This window comes from Cherax quadricarinatus, chromosome 12 (assembly GCF_038502225.1).
Source record: "Cherax quadricarinatus isolate ZL_2023a chromosome 12, ASM3850222v1, whole genome shotgun sequence".
Lineage (NCBI taxonomy): Eukaryota > Metazoa > Arthropoda > Malacostraca > Decapoda > Parastacidae > Cherax > Cherax quadricarinatus.
In genome coordinates, this window is record NC_091303.1 from 22,737,167 (window position 1) to 22,762,811 (window position 25,645).

The window sequence follows — 25,645 nt, forward strand, 5'->3', positions numbered from 1 at the left end:
ACAAATCCTGCAGCACACTGTGTATAATGAGAGAAAAAAAACTGAGACCATGATTTTCGATTAAAACAGCGACTTTGCAGTGTTTTTTCGTATGCTTTTTATAGTTGTATTTGTGATTTCTTGGTCTCATTTGATAGAATGGAAGACATATTACAGAAATAGAGATAATTTTGATTGGTGTTAGCACTGGAAATGGCTTGAAACTGAGCTCAAAGTGGCGGAAATGTTAAATTTTTGCCGATGTTCAAGAGTAAACAAACGACCTCACACGTCTAATACACACCAGCTGGTGGGTCTAATATACATTCACAAATGTGGTGATGATATTTATACAATTATTACAATATTGCATAACAGTAAATCTTCTATTTTTTGGTGTGAATAAAAATTCATTATGTGAATAAAAAATCAAAACGGAATTTATTTGTAAAGCCTCAAAACGTAACTAATGAACAGAGTTAATGTTAGTTTAGTGCCAGGAATACCTACATTGTTTATTCTGGACCTTATTTTGAAATTGGAATATTTTGAACTTTGTGTTAAATTGGCCAAATTACCAATTTCCGGTCACTTTATTTTGTAGTTGAAACAGTTGACTTGGCGATTTCTTGTGCTCAATCGATAGAATAGAAGTAATATTAGTGAAATAGCTAAGAATTTGGTCGACTGGAATAATGTAATTGGCCTAAAATGGCAGTCAAAGTCGGCAAAATCGCCGATTCGTAAATATCGCTGACACATCAAAATTCACGAGAGCATAATTTCGTCAGTTTTCCATCAAATTTCGTACTTTTTGTTTTATTACACTCACAAAAAGATTCTCTACCATTTCATAAGAAAAAATAACAATTTTTTTTTTTTGAAAATTCTTGGACACTGGCGCACCACTTCAGATTTTGGCCTTGGACCCTGAAAGGGTTAATCACTAGTTTAGCGTCACTGAATTTCATGAAGTGCCCAACATTGTCCCTATGTTGAACACTTGCGTTTTTATGGTCATCATTTCTGCAAGCATTTTTATGTCCAGAGATTTGGCTGTTTTTTCCCCATATACTTTGTCACACACCCCACATGGTATAGTGTAAATTCCTGCACCTGTGCCAGAATCATGCTTGGGTTTTTGTATCAGATTCCTAATAGTAGTTGATGAGCTGGTAGATATTTAGCCAGTTTGACAGAAAATTGGCTAAAATATATACCAGCATATCAACTGCTGTAACATGATATCAATAGGTCCCTCTGTAGCCATCCGTCCACCACTTTTGTTCCACCACTGCTACTACTACCACCACTACTACTGCTATCCATGTGACACTTCACCTGACTCCTGCCACTATATATATACGCGTTTTCTTAGTTTTCTCTGTATTAGGACTGAAGAAGCCACTCGTGGCAAAATGTTTCCTTTAATAAATGTCCTGAACTGTACATAAGTGTCTTTTTCCACAGGTACCAATTGCTTTTCTGGGGTTACTTCTCTTCTCTGTTTCTTAATGCCACTAGGACCAGCTTGAGAGTCACTGGAGTCCTGTCTCACAAAATAACTGTCCAGATAGCTCTGTTTCTGGCATCTCTTTAACACTTCCCTAAAATGGGCCAAGACTTTGTCACTGTACATGTTGCCAACATGGCTTGCAACAGCCTTGTCAGGATGATGTTTCTCCATAAATCTTTCCATCTTACCCCACATTTCAAAAATCTCCTTAATTTCTGAAGAAGGCACCTTCTTCCATCTCTCTTCCTCCTCCTCTGGCCAGTTCGGCCACACTTAAGCCGCTTTCATATTGTTCAGTGATGTTTTTCTTAAATTCAGTCGTATTTCTCACCTTCTTTACCAAAGGCTTGGCACTGGGAGCTTTCTTTGAAGCCATGGTAGCTTATTTAGTACCTGCAAGCACTAAAATGAATGGAATACAGTGGACCCTCGCCTAACGTTATTAATCCGTTCCAGAGAGCTCAACTTTAGGCGAAATTATTGTTAGGCGAATTAAATTTCCCCTTAAGAAATAATGGAAATCAAATTAATCCGTTCCTGACAACCCAAAGTATGAACCAAAAAAAAATTTTTACCACATGAAATATTAATTTTAATACACACAAACTGAAGAAGACATGCACAGTTACATGACACTTACCTTTATTGAAGATCTGGTGATGATTGATGGGATGGGAGAAGGGGAGACTGTGGATGGTGTTAATGTTTAGAAGGGGAATCCCCTTCCATTAGGACTTGAGGTGGCAAGTCATTTTCCGGGGTTACTTCCCTTCTTTTAATGCCACTAGGACCAGCTTGAGAGTCACTGGACCTCTGTCGCACAACATATCTGTCCATAGAGGCCTGTACCTCCCGTTCCTTTATGACATTCCTAAAGTGTTTCACAACATTGTCAGTGTAATAGTCACCATCACGGCTTGCAGTAGCTGTGTGAGGGTGATTTTCATCAAAAAAGGTTTGCACTTTAAGCCACATTGCACACATTTCCTTAATCTTTGAAGTAGGCAACTTCTTCAATTTCTCTATCCCCTCCTCCGAAGCAGTTTCCTCAGGTGTGGCCTCTTGCTGTTGAAGATGATCTAGCAGCTCATCAGTGGTTAGTTCTTCATTGTTCTCCTCCACCAACTTCCACATCTTCCCCACTAACCTCCAACCCCAAGGACTTCCCCAATGCCACAATGGATTCCTCAACTGGCATAGGATTCCCAGGGTTAGTCTCAAACCCTTCAAAATCCCTTTTGTCTACACATTCTGACCACAGTTTCTTCCAAGCAGAGTTCAAGGTCCTCTTAATCACTTCCTCCCAAGCCTTACCTATAATGTTTACACAATTGAGGATGCTAAAGTGATCTCTCCAAAACTCTCTTAGAGTCAATTGAGTTTCTGAAGTCACTACAAAGCACCTTTCAAACATAGCTTTTGTGTACAGTTTCTTGAAGTTGGAAATGACCTGCTGGTCCATGGGCTGCAGGAGAGGAGTGGTATTAGGAGGCAAAAACTTGACCTTAATGAAGCTCAATTCTGCAGAAAGTCGCTCTGCCAAGTCTGAAGGATGACCAGGAGCATTGTCTAATACCAGGAGGCACTTAAGGTCTAATTTCTTTTCAATTAGGTAATTTTTCACAGTGGGGGCAAATGCATGGTGTAACCAGTCATAGAAAAAGTCCCTAGTGACCCATGCCTTACTGTTTGCCCTCCACAGCACACACAAATTAGCCTTGAGGACATTGTTTTTCCTGAACACTCTGGGAGTTTCAGAGTGATACACCAATAAAGGCTTCACTTTGCAATCACCACTGGCATTGGCACACATGAACTGAGTAAGCCTGTCTTTCATAGGCTTATGTCCTGGGAGTGCCTTTTCCTCCTGAGTAATGTACGTCCTGTTTGGCATTTTCTTCCAAAACAGGCCTGTTTCGTCACAATTAAACACTTGTTCAGGTTTCAGTCCTTCACTGTCTATGTACTCCTTGAATTCCTGCACATATTTTTCAGCCGCTTTTTGGTCCGAACTGGCAGCCTCACCATGTCTTATCACACTATGTATGCCACTACGATTCTTAAATCTCTCAAACCAACCTTTGCTGGCCTTAAATTCACTCACATCATCAATAGTTGCAGGCATTTTTCTAATTAAATCGTCATGCAACTTCCTAGTCTTTTCACATATGATCGCTTGAGAGATGCTATCTCCTGCTATCTGTTTTTCGTTTATCCACACCAATAACAGTCTCTCAACATCTTCGATCATTTGCGATCTCTGTTTCGAAAACAAAGTTGCACCTTTGGCAAGAACAGCTTCCTTGACTGCCGTTTTCTTGGCCACAATAGTAGCGATGGTTGATTGGGGTTTTGTGTTCAACCTGGCCAGCTCAGAGACACTCCACTTTCATACTTAGCAATGATCTCTTTCTTCATATCCATAGTAATTCTCACTCTTTTTGCTGTAGGGTTGGCATTAGAAGCTTTCTTTGGGCCCATGGTGACTTATTTTGCAGGTGCAATCACTAAAAAGGCTGTGATAATATGAAATGTTCCGATTGTATGCTTGGAAGCGACCGCGGTGGCTGGCTTGTAAACACTGGCACCCACGGAACAAGTGAGGCGCGCTCAGGCCGCACGTGGACGCGTCTCGAACGAACCGCGTTGAGCGAGTTTTTTAGCGCTAGCCGAGGCAAAATTTTTGCGTTAAAATGTATCGCTAGGCGGATTTAACGTTATGCGATGCGTTCGTTAGGCGAGGTTCCACTGTACTTTCGTAGGAGCAAGTGAGGCGACTGTCGCTCACTGGTAAACAATGCCACACTGGCTGGGAAGGGAGGCCGCCCCGGCTCACAGCGTGCGTACGCGTCCCGGACGAACTACTATTCGCGAGTCAATCTACGATTAGCGAGCCCATGTTTATATGAAAATATCGCTATGATTTCCGAAATCTACGACTCTTGAGCCCTACGATTATCGAGGGACCACTGTATTAGCACACTTCTGGCAAGACAGCAGTTAGATGACAGAAGAACTCAGAACAGTGGATTCACGTTTGATAAATTCAGATTTTGAAAGGAAATAGATAAATACTGGTTACCAGTCAAGTGGTGGATGTTTGTATACCATTAGTGATATAATTTTATTCTTGGTTGTTGCACTATTTGGGTATAACTGTGTTCATAGGTTGTTTTTATCTAAATACTGTATGGCAGATCCTGCATATTTTTGTAAAATATTGTGAACTTTAGTTACAATGCACAGTACAGTACAGTAGAGTACTTTGTTCATGAGAGTCAGCAGTAATAAGTTTACACTCCTGAACTCTGTTACTTTTTCAGATATGAACCAAAGAGTGTTTATTGCTCTCCCTACACACTTTCCCCTGTCTTTCTTAATGTTGCTGCACCAGCCTGCTGCAGATACAGGTACCTGAGCAAATATTACTCGCCACTGCCTCCACACTTCCATTTCCACACTACCATTAGCAATTGTGTCATTACGATTTCTTGAGTCATTTCCACTTTTCTCACCATAAACATGTGCTTCATGTAGTATAATTTTATTGTAATGATATACAGATTCACTATTTTTCTTTAGAATTCCTATTTGTTATCTTGTATTCTGCCATAATGTTCCTCCATACTTGTAATGTGTGTTTTATTTCAGCAGTTCTATTCCAGCCAGTTTATCGGTTATCATTCAATGCACATAACATGAGATGGTATCCATACACACACTACTACCATTTTGTCATTTTATGTAATTTTTCCAGAATTTAGACTGCTTGAGGATGACATTCAGTAAGAACACAATTCACGATTTCTCTAACCTCTGTGGCTAATTAATTGGCAGTTACAGTAATTCAGTTTGGGTTGATAATCCCAAGATGTGAATTCTAGCTTCTGACTACAGTAAAGGCTACCAGTAATGTAGAAAAATATAAAAACTCACAAAAGTACTGCACTGCATTATATTTTTATTAATCCCTCAAAGGAGGTTCTTTGATGTTGGTGAGTGTCTCTTGATCTAGGGAATTGGATCTGTGTTCCAATTCCCTGAATTAAGCCTGAATACCTTTCACATCCCTCCCACAGGTGCTGCATAATTCTATGGGTGTAGCGCTCCCCCTTGATAATAATAATAATACAGTGGACCCTCAACCAGCGATATTAATCCGTTCCTGAGAGCTCATCGTTAATCAAAATAATCGTTAGTCAAGTTAATTTTTCCCATAAGAAATAATGGAAATCAAATTAATCCGTGCAAGACTCCCCAAAGTATTGAAAAAAAAAAATTTTTACCACATGAAATATTAATTTTAATACAGACTGAAGAAGACATGCACAGTTACATGACACTTACCTTTATTGAAGATCTTGTGATGATTGATGGGATGGGAGGAGGGGAGACCATTGATCTTGTTAGTGTTTAGAAGGGGAATCCCCTTCCATTAGCACTTGAGGTAGAAAGTCTTTTTCTGGGGTTACTTCCCTTGTTCTTTTAATGCCACTAGGACCAGCTTCAGAGTCACTGGACTTCTGTCGCACAACATATCTGTCCATAGAGGCCTGTACCTCTCGTTCCTTTATCCTAAAGTGTTTCACAACATTGTCAGTGTAATAGTCACCAGCACGGCTTGCAATAGCTGTGTGAGGGTGATTTTCATCAAAAAAGGTTTACACTTTAAGCCACATTGCACACATTTCCTTAATCTTTGAAGTAGGCAACTTCTTTAATTTCTCTCTCCCCTCCTCCGAAGCAGTTTCCTCAGGTGTGGCCTCTTACTGTTGAAGATGCTCTAGCAGCTCATCAGTGGTTAGTTCGTCATTGTCCTCCTCCACCAACTCTTCCATATCCTCCCCACTAACCTCACCAATATGAGCACTAGTTCCAGGCATTATTTCCTGTTCACCTGGGTGTTAGTCAACTGTTGTGGGTCGCATCCTGGGGGACAAGATAAAGGACCCCCAATGGAAATAAGTTAGACAGTCCTCAATGATGCACTGACTTTCTTGAGTTATCCTGGGTGGCTAACCCTCCGGGGTTAATCGTTTCTCGGTAATTGTTTCACATTAAGCCACATCAACAACACTCTCTCCACATCTTCGAGTAATACAACTGATGGTGGTGCAGCAACAAAAACAGCTGACTGTGGTGCAGCAGCAGCTGCACCTTTGGCAAGAACAGCTTCCTTGATTGCCGTTTTCTTACCCACAATAGTAGCGATGGTTGATTGGGGTTTATTATACAACCTGACCCTCCGGGGTTAATCGTTTCTCGGTAATTGTTTCACATTAAGCCACATCAACAACACTCTCTCCACATCTTCGAGTAATACAGCTGATGGTGGTGCAGCAACAACAACAGCTGACTGTGGTGCAGCTGCTGCTGCACCTTTGGCAAGAACAGCTTCCTTGATTGCCGTTTTCTTACCCACAATAGTAGCGATGGTTGATTGGGGTTTATTATACAACCTGACCAGCTCAGAGACACGCACTCCACTTTCGTACTTAGCAATGATCTCTTTCTTCATCTCCATAGTAATTCTCACCCTTTTTGCTGTAGGGTTGGCACTAGAAGCTTTCTTGGGGCCCATGGTGACTTATTTTGCAGGTGCAATCACTACAAAGGCTGTGATAATATGAAATGTTCCAGTTGCTGTATGTTTGGAAGCGACCGCGGTGGCTGGCTGGCTTGTAAACACTGGCACCAAGGGACAAGTGAGGCGCGCTCAGGCCAAAGTGGGCGCGTATGGTACGGAACGAATAGCGCTGGTCGGGTTTTTAAGCGCTAGTTGAGGCAAAATTTTTGCGTTAAAATGTATCGGTAGTCAGATTTATCGTTAATCGATGCCATCGCTGGTTGAGGGTCCACTGTAATACTTTTATTAACACTGAAGTTTTGTAATTATTTTTTGTTTTTTAAACGCTGTTCATCTCCTGCTGAGGCAGGTTAACCTGAAAAGAAATACTTACGACAGTTTAAAGTTTCATGACTAACAGCATTATTAAAACTTTTTCATGTTACACAAGAGTGTTTTAATTAATCAGCATTTTTTCTTCAGGATACACAATTAGAAGAAAGAATATATCGTACAGACTCTGACTGTGTTCTTGCTGGTCGGCCATTAACGGAGTTTGATCTCTATGCTAGTACTGTGGTAAACATGGAGAGTGCTGGCATAAGGTTTGTATATGATACTAGTAGTAGTAGCAAGGCATGATAATCCACAAGTCAATAACTTCTTGAATTTCATGTTTTACAGCTTGTGTGAGTGTATTAGATAGAGGTGAGTGGAGACAAGGTTTTTTCTGATATGACATGCTGTTACAGTGCAAGCAAGTTAACATTTAGGATTTAGGGGAACCAGGAAGTATAGTACAGTAGGGCCCCACTCATATGGCTGGTTAGGTTCCAGGCTGCCGCCGGAAAGCAGACATCGCCGAAAGGCAGAACGCCATTTTTCCCATTTATAAATGCATGTAAATGCCAGACAACAAGTTTACACTAAATTATATTAAGTTAGTAATAGAACTAGGCATTAAAAACACACAAAGTAAAATACATTCACAGTACATTCATTACTTATTACTTTGTAATCTTAATGTAGGGAGAGAGGTGAGTAGTACTTATTTGTAGGAAGTCAGGTGCAGGTAGCCCTGGCTTCCCGTCTCATATTTAATATACGATATTTAAAACATCCCAGAGAGTTAAAATACACATATAGTACACTCACTATTTACCTTAAAATATGTGTAGTCGTAATATAGGAAAAGAGGTGAGTAGTATTTATTTGTTGGAAGTCAGTGTAGGTAGCCGGTAGGTGTAGCCCAGTTGGGCTACACCTACCGGCTACCTACACTGTGGCCCAGAGCCATATTATTAATATCGACATACCTTGTTCACTGAATTTAATCGTTTCTAACAACTACCTTTAGATGCCATCATAAACGAAGGGAGAAGTAATGAATAATTCATGCCGAAAATTGTAAACAAAAGCGGAGTGAGGGAGTGGCTGGGCCAAACGCAGATTCATACACGTTTTCTCTGGTGCCTGACCAGAGAAAATGTAATGTTGTCCCTCCGGCTGGCTACCACACAGGTCCACAAGTATTATTATCAGAGCACATATAAAATATGCAATAAATGCCAGACAACAAGTTTACACTAACTTATATTAAGTTAGCAATAGAAATAGGCATTAAAACACAATAAAAGGTAAGATACACACAGAGTACACTTATTACTTACTTTAAAATATTAATATTAATGTGCGAGAGGTGAGTGGCAAGGTGTTTATTGAATAAAATTAGAATGGCACACCATCGTCTTCTAACTTGTCACTTAAAGCAAGAGGCTTACAACTCCTCTTTCTATCACAGCTAAGCTTAGACGCCATCATCAATGAGAGCCAACAAATTAACGAAAGAGTAAACGAGAGAGAGAACGAGATACAGAGTTCAGACAATGTAAGAATACAAACTGAAGAGGTAGTGGGCAATCACTTGGTCGGGCGAAATAAATGCGTATTAATATGTGTCTGCTTTTAGCTCATTCACGTACGTTTGTAGGAGTTTGTAAAACATTTACCTCAATTTTTTTTATTATAATAATAATTACCTCAAAATACAAATACAGTGAACCCCTGCCTTACGATCAGCTCCCAACTCGAACAGTTATTTAAGTGTATTTTTGTAAGTGCTTTTGTACGTGTATTTTTGGGGGTCTGAAACGGACTAATCTAATTTACAATATTCCTTATGGGAACAAATTCCTTTGGTGACGGCACCCGAACAGACTTCTGGAATTAATTAATATCGTAAGTTGGGGGTCCACTGAACTCTTACATTGTGTACAAGTTGTACAAGTTAGTACAGAATAAACAAACAGCAACACACCATTTTTAGAGTGAATGAATTGCTATATATAGAGTGAAGGCATACGAAAAGAATATTTTTCTACAATTATCCCCCAGTTTGACTAGAGAAAACGTAATTTTTCCGACACTACCTTCACAGCTTCTTTGTAAACAAATCTCATATTTACTTCAATTTTTATTCTGTGAGTGTATGTATCATGTTTATATGCTATGTAACGGGTTTCGTATATAATTTTGAGGAAAATATCATAGATGGATTAATGCAAATGCCTATATTAATGTAAAATAAGACATTTAATGTATTGGCATCATGAGTAGAGAGAGACTTAGCGATTTTAATGTGTACCTGCACACCAGCACAGTGTGTAAGTATATTTAGGTACAGGTACACATAAGTATAATTATCAGAATACATATGAAATTACGCAGTAACTTTAAAACACTTGAAATTTTGGAAAGTTTCCTGACATAATAGATGTCGTCACGGAGAATTAAACAAACCGGGTGGGGCGCACCGTGTTTGAAGGACCGCTTGCCATATAGCAAATTTTGGTCATAATTTGACATTGCTGTATTAGCAGAACGCCTTAAGGTGAAATGCCGTAAAGCGGAGCTCTACTGTACCTGCACTGTGAAGGAGCCATAGGGATGTTAGAGACTGGAGGGCCATCTGAACTGGGATGCCAGCATGCTTTTTGGCAAGAAAGTGATTGAATGTATAACAGTGAGGGTCATCCTACCATGGTTGGAGATAGCTGGTGTGTGAGAAAAAATTAAACTTAACCTGTCTTACTGATGATGCCCTATTTTCTTCATCCTCAGCATTTCTAAAACACCATAGGGAACAAACTGTAGTTCAAACAGCACAATGAAACCTCAGTATGAAACTTTATGTGATAGAGGAAACTGTCTCATGATGCAGGCATTTATCAGATTGTCAAATGGTTGGTACTTTGGTATGAGATGCCAAAGTACAGTATATACTTGTTTAATTGAACAGCATGACCCACACTATGCAAATTAACATGGATTTAAAATAGTAATATATTTGCTTTAAGACTATATGTTTCTTATCTTCTAATCTACACTTATACCATTTTTGTCTATAATATCAACGCACTAACTTCTACAGTTTGGATGATCACCTTGGTCCACCTCCTGGTATGTCAGACACTCTACAAGAACCAGATTGCATCAGTGTGCTGGACCTTCCCTTCTCCATGTTTGCTTTTGAACACCTTCAGGTAATTCAGGCACAAGATTGCTTGGTTATGAAAAACTAATGTAGTGTTTTGATACGTTATAGCTTGAAAGGTGCTCATTGGGAGAGGGTGTTGCACTTAGGTGGGTCATTTAAATTGTTAAATTGTGACAGCAGCACTCTTCTGGAAAGATGGCTGTTGATTGAATGATGGTGAATGTTTCCTTTTTTGGGTCACCCTACCTTGGTGGGAATGGACATTGTGTTAAAAAATGGTCTTTGCTTTAAGTGTTTGCATAATTAGAAAAGTTCAGCACTGTGTAATTGAATACAATACTGAACTTTTACAGAGTTAGGTTAGGTAGGTTTGTCAGGAAATAGGACAAGTGTTTCCTGATGTGGATCTCAGTCATATGATGACCCTTAGCTAGAGCTTTTGGTCATCTGACGAGGCCTTCTGCTGGCTTGCCAGTCCACTCCTTTAACCCTTTCAGGGTCGAGAGGCCGTCTCCTAAACTTGTTCTCAGGGTCGAAAATTTTTCGGGGAAAAAAAAAAATTTCTTATGAAAAGATAGAGAATCTTTTCCTGATCATATTGACACCAAAAGTATGAAATTTGATGGAAAACTTCGGAATTATGCTCTCGCAAAGTTAACGGTCTCGCCGATGTTTACGCATCAGCGATTTCGCCCACTTTGAGCCCTATTTTCGGCCAATTCCTGTGTACTAGTCGACAAAAATCATATTTATTTCACTAAAACTCCATTTTTTCTATCGAATGAGTACAAGAAACCACCCATTTACTAATTTCAACTATCCAATGAAGTGGTCAGAAACTGGCAATTTTGCCAATTTCACACAAATTTCAGAAGATGCCAATTTCCAAATAGGGTCCAGAATAAACAAGACAGACATTCCTGGCACTAAAATAACAAGTTCTCTGTTCGTTAGTCACATCCCCAGGCCCCTCTTATATTTCTCTTGCTTTCCACTTTGAATTTTTATTCTCACAAAAAATAGAAGATTTACTGTTATGCAGACTACTGCATTAGTGTAGAAATGGTATAAATAATATCAGCGCATTTGTGAAGGAATATTAAACTCACCAGTTGACGTGTATTGGACGCTTGGCGTGATTTGTTTACTTTTGAACTTTGGTAAAAATCGAACATTTCTGCTACTTTGAGCTCAATTTCAAGGTGCTTTTCATTGTGAAACCAATCAAAATTATCTCAATTTCTGTAATATGTCTTCCATTCTATAAAATGAGACCAGGAAAACTAGAATACAACTATAAATACCATACAAAAATACAGTGCAAAGTCACTGTTTTAATCCCAAAACACGGTCAAGGTTTTTTTTTTTCTCATTACGCACTGTGTGCTGCAGGATTTTTTTTTATACTGTGCACACTGACCACATAGACCCATTCTTTCATATGTAGGCCTTCCAGCTTTCTCTCGCTAGATTTGAAGGCACTAGAATTTAGGCGTTCTAGCATGTCAATAACCCTGGTGCATAAGCCGTACTAGTACGTCGAAAACCCTGAAAGGGTTAAATATTATGGTTATGCTTATAACCATTTTCATATATTTACAAAGTAAAATAGTGAGCACAGCGCAGTACAGTATAGGTTTAGAGTAAGAGTGAACATTATACCATATTACAAAGTAAAAGAATGAGTATAGTGTGTTAACAGGTTTGCATTAATGGACATGCTTGCATGGGATGACTTAGTAAGTCTCGGTAGCTAGAAGTTATGATATAAATAAATCTAATGTCCTGTGTTAAGAAAGGTGGCTAGGATTAGGGCAATTGTGGCATGCACTAGCCCAGAAGGGTTGAAGATAGTTGCGACTGCTTGTGTTACAAGTATATTACTTGCTAGGACGAAGATATCGAAAAGGTACAATGAACTGATTAATTCGAGGAGTGAAGCAGTACAAATGAAGGTGGGTCATCATTTTGAAAGTTACAATCTGCACAATATCAAAGTTATGACAGAGTTATCATGTGGGAGTTCAAGGTAACCTCTATATGAGCAGCAGTTGAGAAAGGAAGGAACATCCTGCTCTAAACCCATATTGTCTTGGGTGGTGTAAATGTTGCATTTTTATTTGTTTAGCATTTTTTAAAAAGATTAATCTTGTATGTCATCAGTAATATCTGGCTGTATTTTTTGGGATTACTTTACTATCTTTTTTATTGAATTTGGCTGTCTGTTGTGTTTAAAGCTTGTGGATGATGCTTGTGTCTGGACTTCATAGAGAGTTTAAGTTTAAGATTTGTTGGAGTGTGAGCAGGGTAATATTTTGTGAAGGGATTCAGGGAAACCGGTTAGCCAGACCTGAGTCCTGGAGGTGGGAAGTAATATGCCTGCAGTTTAAAGGAGGAGTTTGGGATATTGACTGTTTGGAGTGAGGTGAAAGTGTTTCATTTTTGGGTCACCCTGTCTTGGTGGGAGATGGCTGATATGTTGAAAAAAAAAAAGGAAAAAAATGGAGATCCATGAGCCAATTCCTGGGTCATTGTATGGGTATGCTCTGAAAGACTCCTTCAAAGTCAAGTGGTACGAGGGATATGTTAGAAATGTGAACCAAGTTTGGCATTATATTTATGAAAAATACATGGAATTTGTCAATCTTTAGTCTGTTTAATGACTTTTTGTGTACCAAGTCATAATGTGTCCTCAGTATTTTGCTTATTTCTGTGTTTTTAGCAGATTTTTTTACCACACCAACTGTCTCCCACCAAGGCAGGGTGACTGATAAAGAAATACTCTTACCGCCACTCACTCTATCACTGTCTTGCCAAAAGTGTTCTGACATTACAGCTAGGATGCCCCTCCAAACTGTAATATGTATTCCCAACCCCCTTCAGAGTACATGCACTAATTCCCACCTCCAGGATTCAAGTTCGGCTAACCAGTTTCCCTGAATCACTTCTCCAACAGTATGAAGTTATAAAAATTGCTTGCTGCCACTCACTCCTATCTAACATGCTATCACATGTCTGTTGAATGTCCAAGCCCTGTGCATGCAAAACCTCCTTTACCTCCCTCCCAGGATCCTCTCCTAGGATGACCCCCTACCCCCTCCTTCCTTCTACTACAGATTTATACACCCTCCAAGTCATTCCATTTTGCTCCATCCATTTTACCACCTCAAAACTGTCTCTTCAGACCTTTGAATAATACTTTTAGTATTCCTTCACCTTCTAATCTTCAAACTATGAACTCTTTGCATAATATTCACACCACACATTGCCCCCACAGATGTCTCAATACATCACCCACCCTTTTCCTCCCCCTTACCAATTCTGTGACTTAGTGAAGGTTTCATTTCCTTTAAACAAGGACCCAGTACTATATGCCTCTGATTTACATAGGAAAATGTGTTTTGGATCATTTTTAGTCTTCTGATTTTTTTTGGCCATTGCATTAATCTTATAATTTTAACCTAAGTGCTTTTCATTTTTTAACTAGTACCACATTCCATTCTTGAGAAAGACTTAACCTTCTGAAGTTTTAAGAGTCTTTGTCTCTGTCCAGAGAAGGAACATCATTACTTATCCAGTTTGCTTGGAAGCATTATTATAATGAATATTAAGGTTTTTAAGAAGAAATATGTTTAGTACTTTCATTGAAAAATCTTTCACAATTTTTTTTTTTTTTCAACATGATGGGTGTCTCCCACTGAGGTAGGGTGACCCAAAAAAGAAAGAAACACTTTCACTGTCATTCACACAATATCACTGTCTTTGCCGAGGTGCCCAGATATGACAGTTTAGATGTTACTCCATACAGCCAATACTCCAAACCCCTCCTTCAAAGTGCAGGTATTGTACTTCCCACCTCCAGGACTGAAGTTCGGCTAACCAGTTTCCCTGAATCCCTTCACAAAATATTACCCTGCTTACACTCCAACAGCTCATCAGGTCCCAAAAACCATTCATCTCCTTTCACTCCTATCTAACACGCTCACACATGCCTGCTGCATGTCCAGGCCCCTAGTACCCCTTCCCTCCATCCTTTCCTAGGATGACCCCCTACCCCTCCTCCCCTCCCCTACATATTTATGCACCCTCCAAATCAACCTGTTTTTGCTCCATCCTCTCTAAATGACCAAACCACCTCAACCCCTTTTCAGCCCTCTGAACAATACTTTTAGTAACTCAACACTACAAATTCTCTGCATGATATTTACACCACACATTGCCCTTAGACATAGCATTTCCACTGCTTCCAGCCTCTTTCTCACTGTAGCATTCATAACCCATGCTTCACACCCATATAAGAGTGTTGGTACCACTGTACTCTTGTACATTCCCTTCTTTGCCTCCATTGATAGCATTTTTTGTCTCCACAAATACCTCAGTGCACCACTCACCTTTATTCCTTCATCATGTGGTTAACCTCGTCCTTCATAAACCCATCTGCTGACAAGCCTGCTCTTGAATATCTGAACACATTCAATTTTTCCATACTCCCTCCCTTCTATGTGATATCCAGTTCTTCTTTACCTATCTCATTTGATATCCTTATCACTTTACTCTATCTATGTTCACTTTCAGTTTTCTTTCTTTACACACCCTCCCAAACTCGTCCACAAACCTTTGCAACTTTTCTTTAGGAGCTCCCAAAAGCACAATATCATAAGCAAAAAGTAACTGTGTCAACTCCCATTTTGTATTCCCCATAATTTAATCCCACCCATTTTATGTTAGTTTGTCCCTTGTTGTTTTGGTTTGGTACATGGCCCATAGATTGGATAGGATTTTGTTTAGACTGTACTCACAGGATTTCCCAGGTCCAAATTTCACTTCTTTTTTTATTAGAACATTCTTTCATATGAATGTCAATAATGTCATGTTACCAGTGCTCAATAGCCTGTCACACACTCATACTGTACAAAATTTTTGGACAAACTGAGAAACCTGGTCAATTATTTTTCTATCACATTGAGAATATTCACTCAACTGCATTATATTTGCCACTAGCACTTACTATATCCTCACTTGGATATACAGCCTCTCCTCATTTGACGACGGAGTTTCATTCCCAAGACCATGTCAGTAAGTGAATCTGTCACTAAGCAAGGAGCATACTACAATGGTAGTGGGTTTGTGTCAACCATCTTTGATATTGTTTTAATGTCACTTTTGCACCATTTGTAACATTTTTATTATATTTTTAAATGTTTATGCAGTAGTGTACTATACATATATTGTAATAAACAGAATAGGGGAAATCAGCTCTAATATACATTATTTAGGTATGCATACTAGTCAGAGAGCCAGTCGTAAGTCTGAGTCGTCGGCAAATGAGTATGTCACTAAGTGAGGAGAGGCTGTATTTAAATGATGATTTTAGAGAGTATTCTGCTTCCTTTCCCCTCGTCCTTTCCTTTACATATCTGGTACGGTTTTATAAAATAAGAATCCCCAATTCACAATCCTCATCAGGGTGTTCGTTTCCGAGACAACCTTACAACAAGTGCAGAGGAGGAGATCTCTACTGTTGGGAGTGAGACAGATGTATCAGTGTGGGGCCACCAGGTTGCTACAGCTCTCACCACTAACTCTTCTTCTTGGGTCCTTTACACTCTAGCTACACAGTACTGGAGAGTGAAAGCTGATCCATATCAAGCAGTGGAATGTGTGCGGAGAGCTCTGCATTTTTCACCCAGGTAAGATCACTATACAGTACCACTGTACTAAATTGTATTGACACAATTGTAAAGGACTTATGGAATGGAGGATTCAGACCCATGGTAAGTCAGTTTTAGAACTAGTGCACTGGCCTGCTATTGTACAGCTAGCTTGCCATGGGTTCAAACCCTCCATTTAGTGAATCACAGTACCACGTGGTTTGACACACTGCCAACAGGTAGGGTAAAAAAAAAAAACTGTGCAGAGTAACTTTATTTTGGCAACTAAAGAATAATGCTGTCAAGTGTTCACTTGATTAAGCTCAACAAAGTAAAATGTTCTCAAAATAGGGTATTTCCAAGGCAAGACAGTCAGTGCCTAATATGCAAATCTCTTCAAAGATGGTATTCGAGTGCATATGCATGCACTATTTCTTATAAAGTCTTGTTACAGTATATGCATTATTTGTTTAAACATTTGCCTTTCTTTTTCAGAAATTACTGTTACATTCCAAAAGTTCACTTGGGCAATATTCTGCATCGTGCTCGGAGGTCAGACGAGGCAGTATTGGTTCTCCATGCAGCGATAGACCATTACCGCCATTCTCCAGTAGCACATATAACTCTTGGAAATGTTTATGCTACCCTTGCATTTTATAATGTGTAAGTTGTAATTGGTTCTAAGTTGTTTATTTTATTAATGTACTTTCTTGTATTCTTCCTCTGTAAGCCATGCATATTGTAAGAGATGACTAAAATGTTGGGATTGAGGGATTAGTAACCCCTTCTCCTGTATAAATTACTAAATTTAAAAAATACTTTTGATTTTCTTTTTGAGTCACCCTGCCTTGGTGGGATATGGCTGGATTGTTGAAAAAAAAAATTTCCTTGCTTGCCTTTGTAGTTTAGTTGTTTGTGTTATTTGGTAACTGATTTGCTTTATACTGTACTTACACAAAAGAGCGATCATTAAACTGAATACTTACACAGTAAACACCCGATATAACGAAATTTGATGTAATGAACCTCAGAATAGCAGACTTCTAAAGTAGACGAAGTCCACATTTTTTTTTTTTCAACAAACCGGCCGTATCCCACCGAGGCAGGGTGGCCCAAAAAGAAAAACGAAAGTTTCTCTTTTTAAATTTAGTAATTTATACAGGAGAAGGGGTTACTAGCCCCTTGCTTCAGACATTTTAGTCGCCTCTTACAACACGCTTGGCTACGGAGGAAGAATTCTGTTCCACTTCCCCATGGAGATAACAGGAAATAAACAAGAACAAGAACTAGTAAGAAAATAGAAGAAAACCCAGAGGGGTGTGTGTATATATATAGGTTAGGGTGTGTAGAAGAGAGGGAGACTACTTCCCGGTAAAAGTAGGTCTTAGACAGGGATGTGTAATGTCACAATGGTTGTTTAATATATTTATACATGGGGTTGTAAAAGAAGTAAATGCTAGGGTGTTTAGGAGAGGGGTGGGATTAAATTATGGGGAATCAAATACAAAATGGGAATTGACACAGTTACTTTTTGCTGATGATACTGTCCTTATGGGAGATTCTAAAGAAAAATTGCAGAGGTTAGTGGATGAGTTTGGGAGTGTGTGTAAAGGTAGAAAGTTGAAAATAAACATAGAAAAGAGTAAGGTGATGAGGGTATCAAATGATTTAGATAAAGAAAAATTGGATATCATATTGGGGAGGAGGAGTATGGAAGAAGTGAATGTTTTCAGATTCTTGGGAGTTGACGTGTCGGCGGATGGATTTATGAAGGATGAGGTTAATCATAGAATTGATGAGGTACATGTGGAGTCAAAAAACGTTATCTATGGAGGCAAAGAAGGGAATGTATGAAAGTATAGTAGTACCAACACTCACATGGGTGTGAAGCTTGGGTTGTGAATGCAGCAGCGAGGAGGCGGTTGGAGGCAGTGGAGATGTCCTGTCTAAGGGCAATGTGTGGTGTAAATATTATGCAGAAAATTCGGAGTGTGGAAATTAGGAGAAGGTGTGGAGTTAATAAAAGTATTAGTCAGAGGGCTGAAGAGGGGTTGTTGAGGTGATTTGGTCATTTAGAGAGAATGGATCAGAGTAGAATGACCTGGAGAGCATTTAAATCTGTAGGAGAAGGAAGGCAGGATAGAGGTCGTCCTCGAAAAGGTTGGAAGGAAGGGGTAAGGGAGGTTTTGTGGGCAAGGGGCTTGGACTTCCAGCAGGCGTGCATGAACGTGTTCGATAGGAGTGAATGGAGACGAATGGTATTTGGGACCTGACGATCTGTTGGAGTGTGAGCAGGGTAATATTTAGTGAAGGGATTCAGGGGAAACCGGTTATTTTTATATAGCCGGACTTGAGTCCTGGAAATGGGAAGTACAATGCTTGCACTCTAAAGGAGGGGTTCAGGTTATTAGCAGTTTGGAGGGATATGTTGTGTATCTTTATACGTATATGCTTCTAAACTGTTGTGTTCTGAGCACCTCTGCAAAAACAGTGATTATATGTGAGTGAGATGAAAGTGTTGAATGATGATTAAAGTATATTCTTTTTGGGGATTTTCTTTCTTTTTTGGGTCACCCTGCCTCGGTGGGAGACGGCCGACTTGTTGAAAAAAAAATATATATATATCTTTCTTTCAACACACCGGCCGTATCCCACCGATACATTTAGTAATATATACAGGAGAAGGGGTTACTAGCCTCTTGCTCCTGGCATTTTAGTCGCCTCCTACAACACGCATGGCTTACGGAGGAAGAATTCTGTTCCACTTCCCCATGGAGGTAAGAGGAAATAAACAAGAACAAGAACTAGAAAGAAAATAGAAGAAAACCACAGGGGTGTGTATATACAGTGGACCCCCGCATAGCGACCTTAATCCGTGCAAGAGGGCTGGCTGTTATGCGAAATGTTCGGTATGCGAATGAATTTTCCCCATAAGAAATAATGGAAATCAAATTAATCCGTGCAAGACTCCCAAAAGTATGAAAAAAAATTTTTTTACCACATGAAATGTTAATTTTAATACACACAAACTGAAAAAGGCATGCACAATTACATGACACTTACTTTTATTGAAGATCTGGTGATGATTGATGGGATGGGAGGAGGGGAGAGAGAGTGTTAGTGTTTAGAAGGGGAATCCCCTTCCATTAAGACTTGAGGTGTCGAGTCCTTTTCTGGGGTTACTTCCCTTCTTCTTTTAATGCCACTAGGACCAGCCTCAGAGTCACTGGACTTCTTTCGCACAACATATCTGTCCATAGTGGCCTGTACCTCTCGTTCCTTTATGACTTCCCTAAAGTGTTTCACAACATTGTCAGTGTACAGGTTGCCAACACGGCTTGCAATAGCTGTGTGAGGGTGATTTTCATCAAAAAAGGTTTGCACTTCAAGCCATTTTGCACACATTTCCTTAATCTTTGTAGTAGGCAATTCCTTCAATTTCTCTCTCCCCTCCTTTGAACCAGTTTCCTCAGGTCTGGCCTCTTGCTGTTGAAGTTGATTTATCAGCTCATCAGTGGTTAGTTCTTCATTGTCGTCCTCCACCAACTCTTCCACATCCTCCCCACTAACCTCCAACCCCAAGGACTTCCCCAATGCCACAATTGATTCCTCAACTGGTATACTCCTCTCAGGGTTAGCCTCAAACCCTTCAAAATCCCTTTTGTCTACACATTCTGGCCACAGTTTCTTCCAAGCAGAGTTCAAGGTCTTCTTAGTCACTCCCTCCCAAGCCTTACCTATAAGGTTTATACAATTGAGGATATTAAAGTGATCTCTCCAAAACTCTCTTAGAGTCAGTTGAGTTTCTGAGGTCACTACAAAGCACCTTTCAAACAGAGCTTTTGTGTACAGTTTTTTGAAGTTTGCAATAACCTGCTGGTCCATGGGCTGCAGGAGAGGAGTGGTATTAGGAGGCAAAAACTTCACCTTAATGAAGCTCATGTCCCCATAAAGTCGCTCTGCCACGTCTGTAGGATGACCAGGGGCATTGTCTAACACCAGGAGGCACTTAAGTTCTAATTTCTTTTCAGTTAGGTAATCTTTCACATTGGGGGCAAATGCATGGTGTAACCAGTTATAGAAAAAGTCCCTAGTGACCCATGCCTTACTGTTTGCCCTCCACAGCACACACAAATTCTCCTTGAGGACATTCCTTTGCCTGAACGCTCTGGGAGTTTCAGAGTGATACACTAATAAAGGCTTAACTTTGCAATCACCACTAGCATTGGAACACATCAACAAAGTAAGCCTGTCTTTCATAGGCTTATGTCCTGGGAGTGCCTTTTCTTCCTGAGTAATGTAGGTCCTGCTTGGCATTTTCTTCCAAAACAGGCCTGTTTCATCACAATTAAACACTTGTTCAGGTTTCAGTCCTTCAGTTTCTATGTACTCCTTGAATTCCTGCACATATTTTTCAGCCGCTTTGTGGTCCGAACTGGCAGCCTCACCATGCCTTATCACACTATGTATGCCACTACGCTTCTTAAATCTCTCAAACCAACCTTTGCTGGCCTTAAATTCACTCACATCATCACTAGTTGCAGGCCTTTTTTTAATTAAATCCTCATGCAACTTCCTAGCCTTTTCGCTTATGATCGCTTGAGAAACGCTATCTCCTGCTAGCTGTTTTTCATTTATCCACACCAATAAGAGTCTCTCAACATCTTCCATCACTTGCGATCTCTGTTTCGAAAACACAGTTAAACCTTTGGCAAGAACAGCTTCCTTGATTGCCTTTCTGTTGCCCACAATAGTAGAGATGGTTGATTTGGGTTTCTTGTACAACCTGACCAGGTCGGTGATATGCACTCCACTTTCATACTTATCAATGATCTCTTTCTTCATCTCTATTGGAATTCTAACCCTTATTGCTGTAGGGTTGGAACTAGAAGCTTTCTTGGGGCCCATGGTCACTTATTTTCCAGATAAAGCACCGAAAACACTGTAATAATACGAAATATTCCGATTGTATGCTTGAATGTTACCGCGGAGGCTGGCTGGTAAACAATGCCACCGGCGGAACATATGAGGCTGGCTCAGGCCGCACATTGGACGCGTCTCGGACGAAGGGCGCTGAGCGGGTTTTTGGGCGGTATGCGAGGCAAAATTTTAGCGATCAAAGCGTCCGCTATGCGGATTGTCCGTTATGCAAGGCGTCCGGTATGCGGGGGTCCACTGTATATGCTTGTACATGTGTGTGTAGTGTGACCTAAGTGTAAGTAGAAGTAGTGAGACATACCTGAAATCTTGCATGTGTATGAGACAGAAAAAAAAGACACCAGCAATCCTACCATCGTGTAAAACAATTACAGGTTTCCGTTTTACACTCACTTGGCAGGATGGTAGTACCTCCCTGGGCGGTTGCTGTTTACCAACCTACTACCTAGGATTATTATTATTATTATTATTACTTATTATTATATACCTGGAGTTTACCTGGAGAGAGTTCCGGGGGTCAACGCCCCCGCGGCCCGGTCTGTGACCAGGCCTCCTGGTGGATCAGAGCCTGATCAACCAGGCTGTTGCTGCTGGCTGCATGCAAACTACTGCAGTGTATCAAAACATTGCTGAGACTTATAAATACTATGTATATATTTCTAGATAATAGTATGTGACTAAGGTAGGTAAAAATGTTCACCTGTCACTGTGTTTGTGACTATTTGAGCACTATTTCAGTACCTAATATTAGTGTCAGAACAAAGATTAACTAAGATATCACAAGAACTACTACAAATTTTTATTATCAGAACATAAAAATTATACAAATTAAAAGTAAAATGAGATAAAAAGGCATATCGGCAACACATCTGCAAGTGGCAGCACTTCATGTTGCCATCAGATGAGTGACAAGTGGTGACTTTGCGGCCTTATATCTCTGTAAGTACTGACTCTAGAATTTCTATTTTACATTACTTTATGTAAAAAAAATATCCTCTTCATTTAAAAAAAAAAAATAGAAATAAAGATTTTTTTATTTTTCAAAATATTCGGAGCGCTGGGTGAGAGAACGTAGATCTACGTTTGGACAGTTAAGGGGTTAAACTTGATAATGTTATTAAACTACAGTTGTGTGTCATATAGGTTTTATTATGTTGGAATTTTTTGCTGTACTTCTACTTTTTGCAGATAGTTTACTTACCCAAGGTAGTAGGTTGGTAGACAGCAACTGCCCAGGGAGATACTACTGTCTTGCCAAGTGAGTGTAAAATGGAAGCCTTTAATTGTTTTACATGATGGTAGGATTGCTGGTTTCTTTTTTCTGTCTCATGAACATGCAAGGTTTCGGGTATGTCTTACTCTTAAGTCACACTACACATTCGTGTACAAGCATTTATATATATATACACCCCTCTGGGTTTTCTTCTATTTTTCTTACTAGTTCTTGTTCTTGTTTATTTCCTCTTATCTCCATGGGGAAGTGGAACAGAATTCTTCCTCCCTAAGCCATGTGTGACATAAGAAGCAACTAAAATGCCAGGAGCAAGAGGCTAGTAACTCCTCCTGTATACGTATATTACTAAAGTTAAAAAGAGAAGCTTGCATTTTTCTTTTTGGGCCACCCTGCTTCAGTGGAATACGGTCGGTTTGTTGAAAGAAGAAAGAGTTTACTTATGTGTCAGTAAACAGGGCTTCTAATTTTCCCTTATTGTTTGGTAATTTTCCAGGTCTGTGTTATGTTTTGAGAATGCACTCTACATGTCACCAGGTGACCAAAGCTTGCGCCGAAGAAAGCATGCAGTTCTTTGCCATTCTAAACTTGAAGCAGCTTTAGAAAATCAGCATCAGTGAGTAATTTCCTTGAAAATTGTCTTTTGATGAGACTATAAGCCTCTGTATAAACAAGAGACGGACATAACTAATTAATTACAATTTAAGGTGTATAATGAATTTATTTATTTTTTCAGTATAAATGTATATATATACATATACACCTACCATCTGACTTAGGACCTGCTCGACTTACGACCACTCGACTTACGACCGTGTTTTTTATGCCAAATTTCTGGGAAATAAACAACTATTTGTGTTGTAAACAGTGTTTATCCTAAACCTTAGAGTATAAAATACAGTACTAACAACATAAAAAGTAAAGTAAAACATGAAATACCAAAATAAAACAATAAAATAAAGTCATTACAAAAATGTTTTGTTGATATTCAGTAGTAAAGTTCGACTTATGACCATTTCGACTTATGACTGGTTTCTTGGAACCGAACTCGGTCGTAAGTCGGATGGTAGGTGTATATATTTTAAGCAATTTAATCATTATGACTAGTTTTTACTCAATACAGATCACTTCAACGCACCCTTGGAGAACTTCGAGATTACCAGAAGCGCCACGAGGAGTGGTTGTCCTTGCAACAGAAGCTGTTATTAGAGCAAGCAACACCTGAGATGAAGCTTGAGTCAAGGTTGGAGTATGAGGAACAAAAAATCAGAGAGAGCACTGATGGGAGAGGTAAGGAGGGAGAGTAATACTGGTTCATGAGTACTGATGGGAGAGGTAAGGAGAGAGGAGGGAGAGTAATACTATCTCATGAGTATTCATAGGAGAGGTAAGGAGAGAGGAGGGGGGTAATACTAACTCATGAGTACTGATAGGAGAGGTAAGGAGAGAGAGGAGGGAGAGTATGAATAGGAGAGATGATGAGGGAGAAAGTAATATTGATTCATCTCATTAACATTGAAAATTACTTGTGAAGCTAGGAACATAAGAGGCTGGTTAGCATAAAAGAAGTAGCTCCAAAAATAGCTATTGTTCCAAAATATTTTGGAGATCCAGGAAGCTTGTTATGAGTAATAAATTGCAGCAGAATCATTGTATGGTAGTTGGCAGCTTTTGTTCACTAGTGAAAGTTCTGTTTTGTGATAAATTTAGAAGTATCTGACCTCATTCACTGTTTACTCTGCATAACCCTTCACAGGGGAGTTTCTTGATGCTGGTAAACTGCTCTGGATCCAAGGAATTGGAGTAACCCTCCCTGTCCTTGGATCAAACATGATTACCTCACATTCTCCAGGTGCTGTATGACCTTTGCAAGTTTAATGCTTCCCCACATATACAATTTTAATCTCATTTTCTGCAGAGAAACCTTATTCCGAGTTTCCTACTGGGTCATTTTAGTTTACTTAGATTCGGTTCTTTAAACTTAGGCTGATGCATAGAATATAATATTAATTCTAAGAAATAAAACTAGAACTTTGTACAATGTAAGTGGTGAGAGTAAGTAGCTGGAAGATTGGACAGAAAAGCCTCAGTCGTACACTGCTTGATGGCCTCACCTCTTGTCAACAAACGAACTTCATTTCCAGGAGAATGGTGTTGCTCTCAAAGCCCCTGCTGTATTCTGTATAACCTACTTCCTTGTTTTATTCACCACTTTAGTAAAAATACAGCACAAAACTTTTTTTATTTTTATGCATTAATATTTTTGGTTTAGTCGTGTATGGTATTTAGATTTTTCCTTTTTTTTTTCTTAGAACTTTTTAGTACCTTTTCTCTTGTGCAAGTGAGTAAAGTGGTAATTGCAATTTTTTTTTTTATAATTTGCTAATTTTTTTTTATAATAATATTCTCTGTAGAATGTATTTGGTATATTCAGTTTGAAAAAAGTATGCTTAAACCCCCAGTAAGATAAATGTTCTCAATATTAGATACAATTATTGTACAGTATGTAATGTTTAATTTGAAGAAATATATATATAAATTCCATCAGCCTTTAGTCACCAATAGTTTCTCACTTTCTGGTGTAGCCTTCTGTTAGCATTATGCCTTATAACTACTTGTAGAAATAATTAGTGCACATCCTCATTATAAAATATTTAAAATATTTCATTTTTGAATTCATAGTTAACTTATCATCATTTCTAACTCTAATTCATCTGTCATCTAACAGATAACCTCTTCCATCTGCCAGGCCAGGACTGTTTCCAGTACCAGCAAGACGGCCACACCTTCCTCAGCTGCAACATGAGACGGGACCAGCTGGAGCAACGGGGCTCTCCTTCAGAGCTGCTGCTCGACCTCCAAAGTCTTCTGCACACTGTGGAGTCTGAAGCCCTCAGGCTTGGCCAGCATGTGCTCAAGAGGAAACCACTACTGATGTCACAAGTGCCGCAGATAATGCCTTTACACCCAACCAAAACTTATAGGTAAGAAGCACTGGGTTGTAGTATGCATGTGTATTGTAGAATGTATGTTTATTTATTTATTTATTTATTTATTAACAATTTGAGCATACATACAGAGGTACAAAAAAATACAGGTAAGAGCAGCATGCCAAAGCCACTTATACTATGCATAGCATTACGGGCTGGCTTAAAATTAACTAAGCAATGATGAAATCAGTGATAATACATTATTGTAAACAGATAACTATAAAGCACAAATGAGTATTACAAAGACAGGTCATATGGTTGCATGCATTGTTGTACAT

At 39.3% G+C, this 25,645-nt stretch overlaps 1 protein-coding gene across 4 annotated transcripts in view; it reads left to right on the forward strand.

The window, feature by feature from the left end:
- The window catches only part of LOC128686610 (tetratricopeptide repeat protein 17), a 212,291-nt gene that overhangs the window by 56,274 nt on the left and 130,372 nt on the right, over positions 1–25,645 (forward strand). For 2 of the 4 annotated variants that reach the window (XM_053773558.2, XM_053773555.2), the window contains exons 3-9: positions 7,545–7,666; positions 10,492–10,603; positions 16,024–16,247; positions 16,704–16,871; positions 22,874–22,993; positions 23,501–23,667; positions 25,106–25,361. In XM_053773558.2, the coding sequence (XP_053629533.2) occupies positions 7,545–7,666; positions 10,492–10,603; positions 16,024–16,247; positions 16,704–16,871; positions 22,874–22,993; positions 23,501–23,667; positions 25,106–25,361 (1,169 nt within the window). The remainder of the gene's footprint in view (positions 1–7,544; positions 7,667–10,491; positions 10,604–16,023; positions 16,248–16,703; positions 16,872–22,873; positions 22,994–23,500; positions 23,668–25,105; positions 25,362–25,645) is intronic. The other 2 variants (XM_070084264.1, XM_053773557.2) reach the window with 1 other exon arrangement.